This window comes from Apis florea, unplaced genomic scaffold (genome assembly GCF_048593485.1).
Source record: "Apis florea isolate Af1SG1 unplaced genomic scaffold, ASM4859348v1 contig_3793_pilon, whole genome shotgun sequence".
Classification (NCBI taxonomy): Eukaryota; Metazoa; Arthropoda; class Insecta; order Hymenoptera; family Apidae; genus Apis; species Apis florea.
Genome location: NW_028256856.1, coordinates 276,363 through 289,594, shown reverse-complemented (window position 1 = coordinate 289,594; position 13,232 = coordinate 276,363). Strand labels below are relative to the sequence as shown.

Sequence of the window (13,232 nt, the reverse complement as noted above, 5' to 3'; positions counted from 1 at the left end):
ATATCATTAAATAATTTAATCTATTTTTAATTTTCAAAACATTTAATTCTGACAGTTATAGCAAATATATTATAATTTATATTTACATAATCATAATTTAAATAGACGTATATTTGTTTATATATATTAATATTTAATAATATTTATAAAAACAAAAACAAAATTTGTAACATTATTTTTAAAAATAACTATTTAACTTATTTTAATATTATATTTATTAATAATATATTTCAATAATACAGTATTAATAAATAAAAAATTTTCAAAATTTTAGTTAGTTATTTTCTAAAATCGAATCATTTATTAATTCTTTTTAATTAATTTTATTAATAATTTTTAATTAATAATGTATTGATAAAATTTTACATTTAATCAATTTTGTTTCTCGATAGTTATTTCTAATGAGTATTTTATATACAATAAACATATCATAATTATATAATAAATTTGGTATAATAGTAATAAATATAATAGTAGTGTAGATACATCTACTATCATTTTATTCAAAATATTGAAAGTTTTCATTATTAAATTCATCAATTTTGTTAACAATTTATTTATTTATTTTTTTAGATATGTTAATATCTATTCAAGAGAGATGTAATGAATTTTATCATTATGCAAACGAAAAACGAATAAGAAAAAGTAAAATTTCAGAAAAAGGAATAGCTGTTCTCCCATATTATGGGAGAGAAGTTTCGAATGGAGCGCGATGATCTGGTCAGTTTCTGCGTCGTTTCTTCTGTCTCTAGTGCAGTGTTATCGGCTTGTTATCGTCGCGCAACACGTGTCAATATAGGCGCGCATTGGCCGCAACCGCTGGGTGCATTCACCGACACATGCGCACATTAGCTGAACAAAACTCTTCATAAACCGGCGGGAACATGTTACTCATGACTCAGTGTACACGATGCCACGGCTTGGCCGCGATAGACCACGCATTACGTATATACGCCCTTCCCTTTCTTGGTTTTTTTACGGTATTACCATAATCTTTTTTATCATCAAAATTTCTTGACAGATAAATCATATACATAACCTTTCTTCCCCATTCGCGATATGATATTCAGTGTAGTGTTATAACAAAGAAACACGACCGATGCATCAATTCAGCAACATTCTCCCTCATCGAGATAAAATATTTCTTTTTAATCAAAAAATCGAAGGAACAAATAAAAAACGACACAGAATATTTTTGGGAAAGGAATGATCATTCGTTTAATCATAGCAAAACACCAAAAGATTAAGGAAGATTGCCTATCCGACGAACACGGTGAGTGATTGTTTTTGTTTTGATCGTTGTGAAACACGTGCGTATCGGCAAGTGTCAGTATAGTCTGCAACAAAGCGGTCTATTATATATAGCTATGGTGGCAATTTGTATATATTATTAGACGCAATTCAAAAATTATTTTAAGAAAACTGATGTAATATCTGATGGTGGCTATGAAATATGAAGCGCATTTAATACCACGATAGTGATAAGGCTAGAGACAAACACCTTTCTGATTCGCAATTCGAATGAAATGAAATGAGAGAGCGAGAGAGAGAGAGAGAGAGAGAAGATTAAATTAAATAAAGAATCGATGAGAAGAAAATAGGTGCCTTGTTCGAGCGCTATCAAATTTAAATTATACGTCAATTGACATGTTTGTGTCATATACTCACTCGTGTCAATCGTCTCATGCTGGTAAACAGAGCTATAATCTGTCTCATTTATGAAAATATTTAAAAATTATATTCATATTTTTTTTTTTTTTTTATAGAAGTTTCTCATCTTTTGCATCTTGTTTCCTTTTCTTCGAAATTTGTTTGACGTAGTAGCACCCCTGCGTCACAACGGCCCAAAATTATTCTTCCCAGTAACACAAACGCGTGGCAATCACGGAGTTGCGCACTTCTTTCATGGCGCTGTGCCAATTTCAAAGTTCAGGTACTCGAGATCGCAGCATGTATAGGGTGTTTCTTTATTGATACTGATATTTTATATATATATGATAGATTTAATTAATAAAAACAAAAACACAATCTATTCAATTTTTCTTTTCAACTTGTTGTTCATTTATATATTTTTATATATCTTTTAATTTTCAGAATTTCCAATATTTTTAATCGTGTTTGAATTCGCCTATTATCGTATTTTTTTTTATTTTTTTTCTGATATGTGAAAATTTAACAATCTCGAAAACACCGTTCCCACAAATTATCGTAGTATTTCATTACAATGAAATTTTATCTGAAAAAAATCACAAATATGAATTACCAGTAAACAAGAAATTCAATTGTTCAAAATTCGAAAATCAGTTACCAGCAAAGCAGTCAAATTTCAAACAGATCTGTATCATAAATTAGATAAAATGAATTTTTAAAAGATACAGCATCGCTCAGGTAGATCCCTCCAATATTATCTGGCAGTTAAAATTAAGCGCTCCATTCAGCATAATAATATTGTTTCGAATCTCATTAACTGAATAAGTTACGCTGATGATTCTTGTGTTGCAGTGTTGCAATTGATTTGAGTATGAGCAACAACGAATGAACAGAAAAACATGAATAAGTGAATTAATCAATGAACTTGTCATATCGATCAAGCATGGAGTTTCATCTTTCCAAGTTATGTGCAAACGGATATATTCATTGGAAATCCTGTAACGTGTAAGATGTTGACAGGAAAATCCATTAATTCAGATACCGAATAACACCAAACACAAAATCTGCATTTAAAATTAATCTTTTTTTTCTCTTTCTTATTCAAATTAATCCCAAAACTCGTTTTTACCTAAAAATCATATTATATTGAAATACGAAGACATTGCTGGTAAAAATTTTATATGATGCAATATAATGTATATATTTCTATATAATTAAAAATCTATATACATCGAATTTCATCGAACAGCATTATTACGGATACATACGTTATATACAAGAATTCGTATTCAACGAACATTATCGCTATTAATAAAAATAAACTAATGTTTATAGATTATGATTATATATCGACATATATCTTATATTCATCGATAAGTAAATATTTTTCTCTCTTTTTTTTTCTTTTTTTTTTTTTATATAAAAACAGAGACACAGATGTGCATAAAACCGATTAATCATCTCTAATGTGTTTCCTGGTTTGAAAATATATTTTCGACATTTTTATCAAGGTTTATTTTATCAGACGGCCTTTGATGCATAAAAATGATTCATTATTAAAAGATTTGATAAGATATCAATCTTATACAACTTTTGTCAGTCTAAGAACATTCATCCTTGGTGTTTTAATCGATCGTATATATCAACTTTTCTGCTGATCCTTGCATAAACATTGTTAAATGCTTCGATGTATTTATAAAGTATGTTTTATCGTTGCAACGTGACTAACAACAGAAATGCATAATGCGGAAATTCTGTAATATATCGAGCAATATTAATTTATAGAAAAGAAAAAAAAAATATGTTCATATCATATATGTTAATTCCTTCGATACATATTTTTCATTTTTCAATCAATCTAATCAATCTAATGATGCAAGATATATCTATAAGTATATTGTATCAGAAATATTTTATCTATTATTAGTTCTAATATTTATTAGTCGATTAGACTAATAACACGTATGAACCAAATTCTCCAAGGCGAACGACCTTTAAACTCGAGTTAGAGTTCGTTGGCCGGAACCCAGAGACATAAAGAGATATTTGCAAAGGGATATAAGTACAAGAAGCTCGTAAAATTGAACAAAGCCGAAGGAGTGACGTAAATACAACGCGTGTACGAAAAATTTTCAGATACAAGTTTAGAAGAAGAAAAGTTTGAGATTCAAATTTATTGTTCTCTCAAATTAAACAAATAAGAGAATTTTAAGATAATAAATAGTATATGAATAATATATATATATATATATTAGAACATATGTATCATATAGAATCTTTTTTTGCAAAAATATATTTATTTCAGTATCATTATTTTTTTAAAAGAGATATGAATAAATTGATAAAAATTAGACACCTTATATATCGCCGATAGCTTCTGTTTATACACGAATAAAGGTGGTGAGCCTTGCACGTGAGAAAGTCAAATCGAGGACGAAGACGATTGAAATGAGGAAAAGTAACGGAGCGAATAACGGGTTGATTTTAACGCATCTTGCCGTTACGAACGCGTTTATAAGCTTAGTTGTTAGGTCATAGTAGATCATGTAACTTTACGATCGAATGCATGTTAATATGCTATAATTATATATTGATATAATATACACATTTTTATTTTTATATTTATTTTCGTTCTATAAGAGAATGGACACTTTTGTAAATGAGAATATTAATCTATTTAATATTAATTTAATTTTTGTTCAAAAGAGTAAAGTTTAGAAATCTTGTTTGATAATAATTATCGATAATAATATAACATATATTTAAGAATCGTTACATTAAGCATGTCTATGTCAGAAAAAATGAAATAGTCATCAAGTTTACAAAAAAACGCTGTCATTTCATTTCAGGAAATTTGTGATGCTAATATCTATGTGAATAAATCAATGCAATAGGATCGGAATTTTATTAGCCATCATATTTATTTATTTCTTTTGAAACAAAATTCAGAAAATAATTTGTTGAACAGTTATTCTTTGATGAAAGAATAAACGCAGTAATAATAATTAAAGCTATTAAATAAAATTATATATTATTAGAATTTGAGAAAATAATAAAATGTTTTAAAATTAGAAATAAAAAATTTGAATGTTATAAATATTAATATTTATTAGACATTAATATTTTATATATACATATATATATATATGTGTATGTATTATTAGCCATTTTGCGATAGATCATATCGATCGCTCGAATATTATCGAGGAGTGTAGCTACTTACCCGCCAAACTTCGGAACGTTCGTTCGCGCAAGTGCAATTCGCGGTGGGAGATCTCTCGTATCATCTGGGGGGGTTTAAAGTAGTGGGGAATCTTCGAAAGCGCGGATTAAACGCGAAGCAGCTAGACTATCACCGCGTATATACCGGTACTATTGGCATGTTCCGACAAATACGCGTTTTGAGCTCATATGAGCATTACGTACTGATTAAACGTTTCATTTTCGATGATTTGCGAGTGTACCGCCAGAGCACGCGATTAACTAAATGGCTTACATAACTTGCGCGGTAACGTTAATTATTTCGAATAAATCGCATACATTTTATTTTTCATATCGTGAGTATCATTTCAATAAATCCGAATTGATGACAATCTTTAATAACCGCGTGAATACGATCAGTGAAAGTCACCCTTATTGGAGTTTGGCACTCTTTCGTTTCTTCTCATGAATACGAAATAGAGTTGCCGGTTCTTGGCTCGCTCAATCGGCAGTTATGTGTTTTTTAATTTTTCGTTGAAATCTACAATAAAAACCATGTGCAGTGCTAAATAATAATTAAGCATCAAAGTTATTTTCTAGAAGTAATTCAACAAGATGAATTTTAAATAATAAAATGTGTTGCATATGAATTTAAACGTGGCGGTGACCTAGAAACAATTCAAAGTGGTAACTTTATCATCGGAGTAGACAAATCTCGCAACTGTGCCAAGAAAAAACCAAGTGGGGATTAAGAAATGCGATCATTGTTCGTTCAGATTGTTGTGTGACAATGAGTTACGTTTGGATTATGATTATGAAATTCGCGCCACGAAACAAAATTTTTTTTTAAATTATCATGAATATATTTATTTTATATTTCAACAAATTATATTCGTCTATAAAATTTCTAAAGTTTCAGTTAAAATGAAAAAAAAAATTGAAAAAAGAATTTGATAATATAACAAAAATATGAAAAATAACAAAGAGAAAATCACGTGTAGTAACGATTGTTATCGGCAATAATAGACAAAAGTTGTTATTGAATTATCTGGTGAAATTTCATTTCTGCGATTGTTCTAGTTCGTGCTCGAAGACGTGCCAATGGTTAAGCATTCCATCTATAAAACGCGTAGTTCACGTTTGCTGTGGAGTTGACGCACTGCCCGCGATCGTTGCATGATATCTCATGTTTTTTGGAACACGCGGTCGTGTGTGTGTTCCAGTCTCGCGTCTCGTGCACGAATTTTACAGTGACCTTTAACGGACATATATTGAATCAAGCGTGTGCCGAAAGTGCGGTAAAGTAAAAACGAAGTGTTGTGGTTTATCACACGTGAAGATGGAGGATACAGAAGCCAAAATCATACCGGGAATCAGCATGTCCGTACTCGTACTCATGAGCACGCTGTTTCTTGGCGGTGTGGTCCTTGTAATCGGTTACATTGTTAGCCGGTTGTCACAGTCCAATAAATCTTCAGATTCAACGAAAAGTAAGCACTGCTATAAATAAATTTTTACTAGAAATAATCTCCTACAACTCCTGGAAGAAAATCACGCTTGCGTGTTTGCGAATCCTACACCGCTGAGTACGATTCTCTTTTCTTTTCGTGTTTTCACTTGCAGACTGAAATAAAAGAAATTTCATGAGATGAAGCAAAATGCTAAATAAATATATTAAATGAAACAAGTTCTGTCGACATATCTAAATTTCATAAACAAGAAAAATTCCTCTCATTTTGTCTTATCTATATTTACGCGAGAACTTATATTGATAAATGTTTTTTCCTATAATCAGGCTACATTCCTAACGATTTTAATCGTTGGTTATAAACGAATTGTACAATTCTAATTATTATTACGCATAGAATGCATTTAAACATGCTCATGCTTTTAAAAAAAAATTTGCAGCGAAAATATGAGCTGTTCAAAATAAATTGATTGAAATGAAACAGGATACAATATAATAGTGGTAATGATGCGCGCATTGCAGGCATATTTTATAATATGAAATACTATTTGATCTGTTCTCATGTTAATACGCGAAGAATTGGCGGGAAATTACAGTTTTGGAAAGAATAAGAGTTTTGTCGACTGTTCGTTATTTATGAATTGTTATATATAAACGACTTCCGTGTGAACATAACTATATTAGTAATGATATTGTACTTGGAAGAAAATTTCATTTCATCGCAATAATTTAAATGTTTTAATATTACAGTTTAGCCATAATTATATTATTACTATACTATATTTTATCTTATATATACATATATATTTTGGCCTAGTTTAACGAATACATTATTTACTTGATGGGATAATGAACTATACAACTGAAAATATTTATATCTATGAAGCTGGGAAAATTAATAAATCATTTTGTTAATAAATCCAATACTAAATTTTAATAAATTATTAATTATTCTCTTTTATCAAAATAAAAATAATGTAGGGCATCGTTTTTTCGTAAAAATTGAATTAGACAAATCAAATGGGAATAGAATATACGGTGTGGGGTGAATCCAAGAAGACAAAGAGAGAAGTGCAGTTGCGTCGCACGCAATATTTCGTGCTGGGATACTCTTTGATATACTTCATGAACTAAACTATATGCATTAGACCGTTTCTATATTTCGAAATATTTAGAAGTATCTTTTTTAGAGGTTAAGTTCAACGATACTATCTTTTTTCTTATTTCTCTTTATATATCTCTTTTTTACTTACTTTTTATATACTGTTTATTGCGAAGTAATTAATTAATAATTATTTTATCAAAATTTGTTTACAGTAATTTTTACAAAAGTTTTTATTTATTTCATTAATTAAACGATTAATTAAATTTACAATATAATCATTAAAAAGCAAAATTAACGATATTTACACAACGTTAAAAATGCAATCTTGAATCGTACATTTTCAAAAGTTCGTAATTTTCGCGGCACAGAAGACGTAATTATTAAAGCGATAGAGAAGTCGGATCATAGGCAAGCATGTGCGATTCTTTCGTGCACTAGAACTAAATCTTCATCACCATGACAATGAATGTATCATAGAAAAGAAACAGAATGTGGTAGTTTTCTCTGTTATCCGAGTAAGAGCGAGGAGTAAGAGCCACGCAACGGGCACCCTTGTGTATAAATAAACCGACATCGCGCCTGTATATTTATACGCGCGTCTCGCGTGCGTACACGTGTACTTACGAGGAGAAACGCTCAGGGCCGTATGGACGAATACGCTTGACGAATGGACAATTGAGATTAACCTGTTGGGATTTTTTTTCGAGGACTTTTTATTTATGGCAGCCGGAAGCATGATATTAAACACGTTTCTGTCGTTCATCCTTAAATTTCGACCCTGAAAATGACTTGATCGATAAAGAACATTATTGAGTTTGAAGTTACATAGATTTTTTTTATTCGATGTATTTCGTTAATGATTATTTAGATGTCGTTGATGACATAGTCGTTTAAATAAATTTTTTAAACGAATCATAAAATTATTCAATAATTTTTTATATAATTTTTATATAAGTTAATTTAATTTTTAAATAAATTTAATGGTAGCTGATAAAAAATTATGTATCATTAAGATAATTAAAAATAATTAAACGCAAATTATGGATCGTTTTACATGTTGGAAACAATCATAAAATTCATATCAGAGTAGGAAAATTTGCAACACGCGATTTCTGTCCCGTTGTAGCGGAGAACATAAATTTGTCGCAGTGCGCTACATTTTCCGGGCCAGTGCGGCAAAACACGTCCCTGAAAACTCGCAGCACGCGTTGCGAGTAGTGCACTGACCGCAGGTAACTATTTCTATTTGTCGATCAGTTTTGCTTTCTCCGTTAAATAAAAAGAGAATACCATGCACATATAATATATGTATATGTTGTGCAATTAATCTAACAAGATGCTTGTTCGATGAAAATGTTATTTAAATAAAAATTACATATTTTTGAAAGAATAATATATACGTATAAGTTGTAAGGGTTAAAAAAAAAAATGACGAATCATTTATATATATATATATAATGCAACAATATGCTACAAATCATTATAATTGCAAAATCGTTGCTTTGAGTATTTCCTTTAAATATATGAGACTATTATTGCGATATGCAGATAATATAATTCATAATTAAGAACCTGTTGAAACTTTTTATGTAGAAAATATATTCATACGTGTCATATTTCAATACGGTATGTAATACGTTTTACGTAAAATGCAATTATATATAAACTTATAATAGATTATAATAAATAAGCATGATTTACTTTTGTTCCGAGTCATTTCATTGTAAAATGCATCTCGATAATCTTTGGTATCAAAAAAATTATCTCGTTTATTCATTCATGGTTCGAAAGCTTTAATATTATCTACAACTTATACAACTCAACGATAATTCAATTACTAATATTCATATTCATCAAAATACAATTTTTTAATTTTTTATTTTTTTTTTTTTAATTATAAAATTATTTCAGTCAAATTTATTAAATTATGAATTATGAAAATTCCCAGATTTTCATTGTTGTCGATAAAATAATTGTATGGAAACATATCTGACCATTAAAACTAGCAATAAAATTATTGGTCTGTAATACATTAAGATTATTATGATTAAAATAATAATAATATGGACATATATGATTATATTTTAATTAATTTTTCTAAATAATATTTATATGTAATATTATCACTCATTTTTAATATTTAAATCAATTTCTTTAATTTAATTTATTATTTCTATGAGAAGAAACAATCAATAAATTGTTATCCACATACATTTTCTTATATTTCATTTATCCTTCTTGCTCTCGTTCTACATAATCTCCCTCGTTAAATCGACTTGGGTTTATCTAAGATTCAAAAATTTGTGTGCTTTATTTAATAATTTTTTTTTTTTTCTATGCAATAGTTATATTCCCTTCTTGTTACTACGCACATATTTTTTTTCATGGATGTATGTATTATCGAGTTATTGTAATAATTGTCGTTTAAAAAGTCAAGATAACTTATCATACGTATGTTTAAAATAGCCAAGGTAGCCGGTGACTGTTTTGGTTCTCGCAAATGAGCCCGAGAACTATTATAATATTGATCGATACAATCGATATTTTAATGGAAATGTGCTATGATTAGCTATCCAAAGTTTGGTTTGGTGATCTATCAGTAATTTGAAGATTGATTCATAATAAACATCTGGTATGTAAGTGCATGTGGAAAAAGAAAAACCCTAATCTGTATTAATTTTTTTTCAGTTTTTAAAAATAATAATAATAATTTTAATAAGTGAAAAATTTTGCAATACAAATAACCTACGTATGTTTTAGGAAAACACGAGGGAAAAAAAGGAATTAAAATTAGAAGAAATTAATTAATGTAAATTTCTCATAAGATTACGTATATAATGAAACGAAATGTAATGGATGTTCATGTTATCAATTCTCATTATATTTCTAATTTTATTTTTTTTACATAGCTTATATTTATAGCGTATATAAAAAGTAGAAGATGAGGAATTTTATTTTTTTATATACACAAATACGTCAGTCTTCATAAATATAGATTACTATAATTTTTTTATGCTACATGAATATACGATATATAATATAAAATAATTTTAAAAAAAATTATATAACGATTCAAGCTCGTTAAAACAGAATAAAATTTATTTATATATTTATATCTTTTAAAATCGCGTATAAAAATTTTCTCTTTCGTCTTTCCATCATTCTTCTACTTGTATCTGTCATTTGTGAAAAAAGAAAAATCAGAAGCTAATAACGTGAACATTCAATGAGGGAAGATTCCGTTTTAACGCGCCATCGAATTAGGCTACGTGCTCCCTCTTTGTGCTACGACGATACACGAGGTAGGATCGTAAAGCATTTTCCTTCGTTCAACCGAGACGAAGGGAAATATCGCGACGGATAACAAGAGGATAGAGGTTGTAACGTTTTCATTGACTCACAAATAAAGTTAATCAAGCGGCGAGTGCTACGCAGCAATGGGCAATTATGCGATAGCTGTTCGAGGCGCAATGATATCTTCGTAAATGCATTCCATCGAACCCCGAAACGGTTATATACTTACACACGTATGTGCGCACACTTATAAATCGCGTTGCATTGCGCATGACCGCACGTGGATACCAACCGTATTATATTGTTTGCATAGATCTAGGTTGAGGTTAGCTAGGCTGAGGTTCTGTTTTTTTTCTTTTTCTTTTCTTTTTTTTTTTTTTTTAAATATATCAGGAAATTAAAACGCATTCCACGTACGATATATGTATACCGTGATAAATGTAGAAAACTTTTTGTTTTAAATCTAGCATGAGAATTTTATGATTGAAATAAAATAATGTTATAATATATGAATCTGCATTTTTTGATTTACTTCCTTCACTTTTCCTTCATCCTACTTTCACATTTATACATAAAAGATCGAATCAATCTTGATGTAACTGTAATTTTGTTAAAACGTTATATATTAATTTTCTTTTCACTTAAATGTACAGAATTGTTTGTCCCTTTGTGTTCATTCCTTGTAGTAATTCTTAACAAAAGAAAAGAAAAATATTATATATTCAACTTAAAAACGAAGGTGGTATATCAGTATAAATATAAAGTAAGAAGTAATAAAAGTTAATTTCTAAGATTGTTTCTAAGCTTCTTTTCATTTCTTCGTTTATTTTGCATTTATGTATTGTCAAATTTAAAAGCTGGCTAATATTGCTGGCAGGATAATATATGAAATAAATACCAATGCAAGGAAACTCGTTCTTTTATTGCTTTATTTTACGGGTTTCGGATACCGTTAATTATTTAATGCGGAAGGGATTAACAATCGAGAAATAGGAGCATGCGCTCGAGGATTAACGTTTCGAACGACAGGTATATTCAGTTCACAGGTGTCCGTTTATTACCCAGGTCAGTTACTTATAACTGAACATTTAAATTTTCAAATGTGGTAGGGAAAAAATTATTACCATAGTTAAAAGTTTTATTTACAAAATATATGTATAAATGAATTGTAAATGAGTTTTCTGAGAAACAATAAATTCTACGATAATGGGCAAAAGTATTCACACATCTTTTAAAACTGCTACGGACTGAAATACATTAAGAATATATATTTCATTTTTTATTTTTGAATTTTTATTTAACTGCTAATAAATCTAACAGCTTTTTTACACTATTTATTGTAAAATCGCTTCTTGTGTGCGTGCGTGTGTGTCGAAGTTCGATGAAACTTTGTATTAGATTACAATTCTTTTAATGCCAGGATATTAACTACATCTCTGAGTATTATTATTATTATTTCTTATTTTCAACAAAATCCATCGAAATTCTTTGTCACTTCTTTAATATTTAGAGGGAACAATACATAAGGCATCTATGGATGGAGACACGTCGAGCATTTTTCTAAGAAAAGAGGTATTAAATGTAACCTTCTACCGGTTCTGCCCGGTATATTTATAAAAATATCATAAAGCTGTTTCTGTTTCCGAATGCCAGGACGAAGCGAACAGAAACAAGAATAGAAAGAAAAAGAGAAAGTTGAAATTCTCTTCTTCGAATTCGCATGTATTAATAAAAGATAAGATAAGATAAAGAAAATAGAAAGAAAAATTTAAGGAATAAGTTCTAGAGTATTAAGATCGAGAGAGAGAAATAAAGAGATTGTTTGTGCGTTCTTTTTTTTTTCGGAAAACAATGTTTAATTTGTCAATATATATATATAATTTGTAATATATGCGATTATTATAAATTATTCCAATTTATGTTAAGAACTTTTGTCATCCGACATTAATATACCAAAGTTTGAGATTAATTTAACGTAATTTTGATTATTTTAAAAAAGAAATTTTTTCAAATACATGTATCTGGTAAATTAATTCTTGTAACTTTTTAATAAAAAAAAAAAAAAAAAAATAAGCTTGTGAGGAGTGTACTGAAGAGAGTGTGACTTTGATAATATATATCAAGGTCAAAGCAGTTTTCCTCTAATTGTAACCTTTACTGAAGTTATAACATTAAGTATAATTTTTCCATATCAATAAATTTTAAATGCTACAAATTTTTAGTTATGTTTTTACTATTTTATTATTGCTTAACAAAAACGTGATACATTTATTTCAAACAATCGCAACACCTGTTTTGAATGTCTTGATTTTGAATCTTGTTAATTTAAAATTAAACAAGATAAAAAAGAATAAGGAATTATATTTTTCTATTTATTTGAGAAAAAACTTGAGCATATATTCTTAAATTTATAAATTATTTAGATCTAGAAAAGGCACGTTTTCGATAGAAGCTCAGATAATTAAAAATCATGATTTTCACTACTCTTTCTTCAACAATAGAAATTTAAAACAA

General features: G+C 28.6%; 1 protein-coding gene and 3 long non-coding RNA genes across 8 annotated transcripts in view; 3 read left to right on the top strand and 1 right to left on the bottom strand.

Annotated features, from left to right (window-relative positions):
• The first annotated feature begins 849 nt into the window (after nt 1–849).
• Nucleotides 850–13,232, top strand: part of prage (RNA exonuclease prage) — a 43,646-nt gene continuing 31,263 nt past the window's right edge. Inside the window, exons 1-2 of one of the 5 annotated variants that reach the window (XM_086915623.1) lie at nt 850–980; nt 1,071–1,273. In XM_086915623.1, coding sequence (XP_086771749.1) covers nt 1,207–1,273 — 67 coding nt within the window. In that variant the 5' untranslated portion in view covers nt 850–980; nt 1,071–1,206. Of the gene's footprint in view, nt 1,274–4,954; nt 6,342–13,232 lie in introns of those variants that run through there. The other 4 variants (XM_086915621.1, XM_086915624.1, XM_086915622.1 and 1 more) reach the window with 4 other exon arrangements.
• LOC147656355 (uncharacterized) lies at nt 1,193–2,779 on the bottom strand. The gene is made up of 3 exons (XR_015294565.1): nt 2,309–2,779; nt 1,669–2,236; nt 1,193–1,337 (listed from the first exon to the last, which is right to left on the bottom strand). It is a non-coding gene; the product is annotated as an uncharacterized LOC147656355 (long non-coding RNA).
• Nucleotides 1,419–2,032, top strand: LOC147656356 (uncharacterized). The gene is made up of 2 exons (XR_015294562.1): nt 1,419–1,690; nt 1,767–2,032. It is a non-coding gene; the product is annotated as an uncharacterized LOC147656356 (long non-coding RNA).
• LOC147656354 (uncharacterized) lies at nt 8,574–11,227 on the top strand. The gene is made up of 3 exons (XR_015294564.1): nt 8,574–8,656; nt 9,891–10,056; nt 10,185–11,227. It is a non-coding gene; the product is annotated as an uncharacterized LOC147656354 (long non-coding RNA).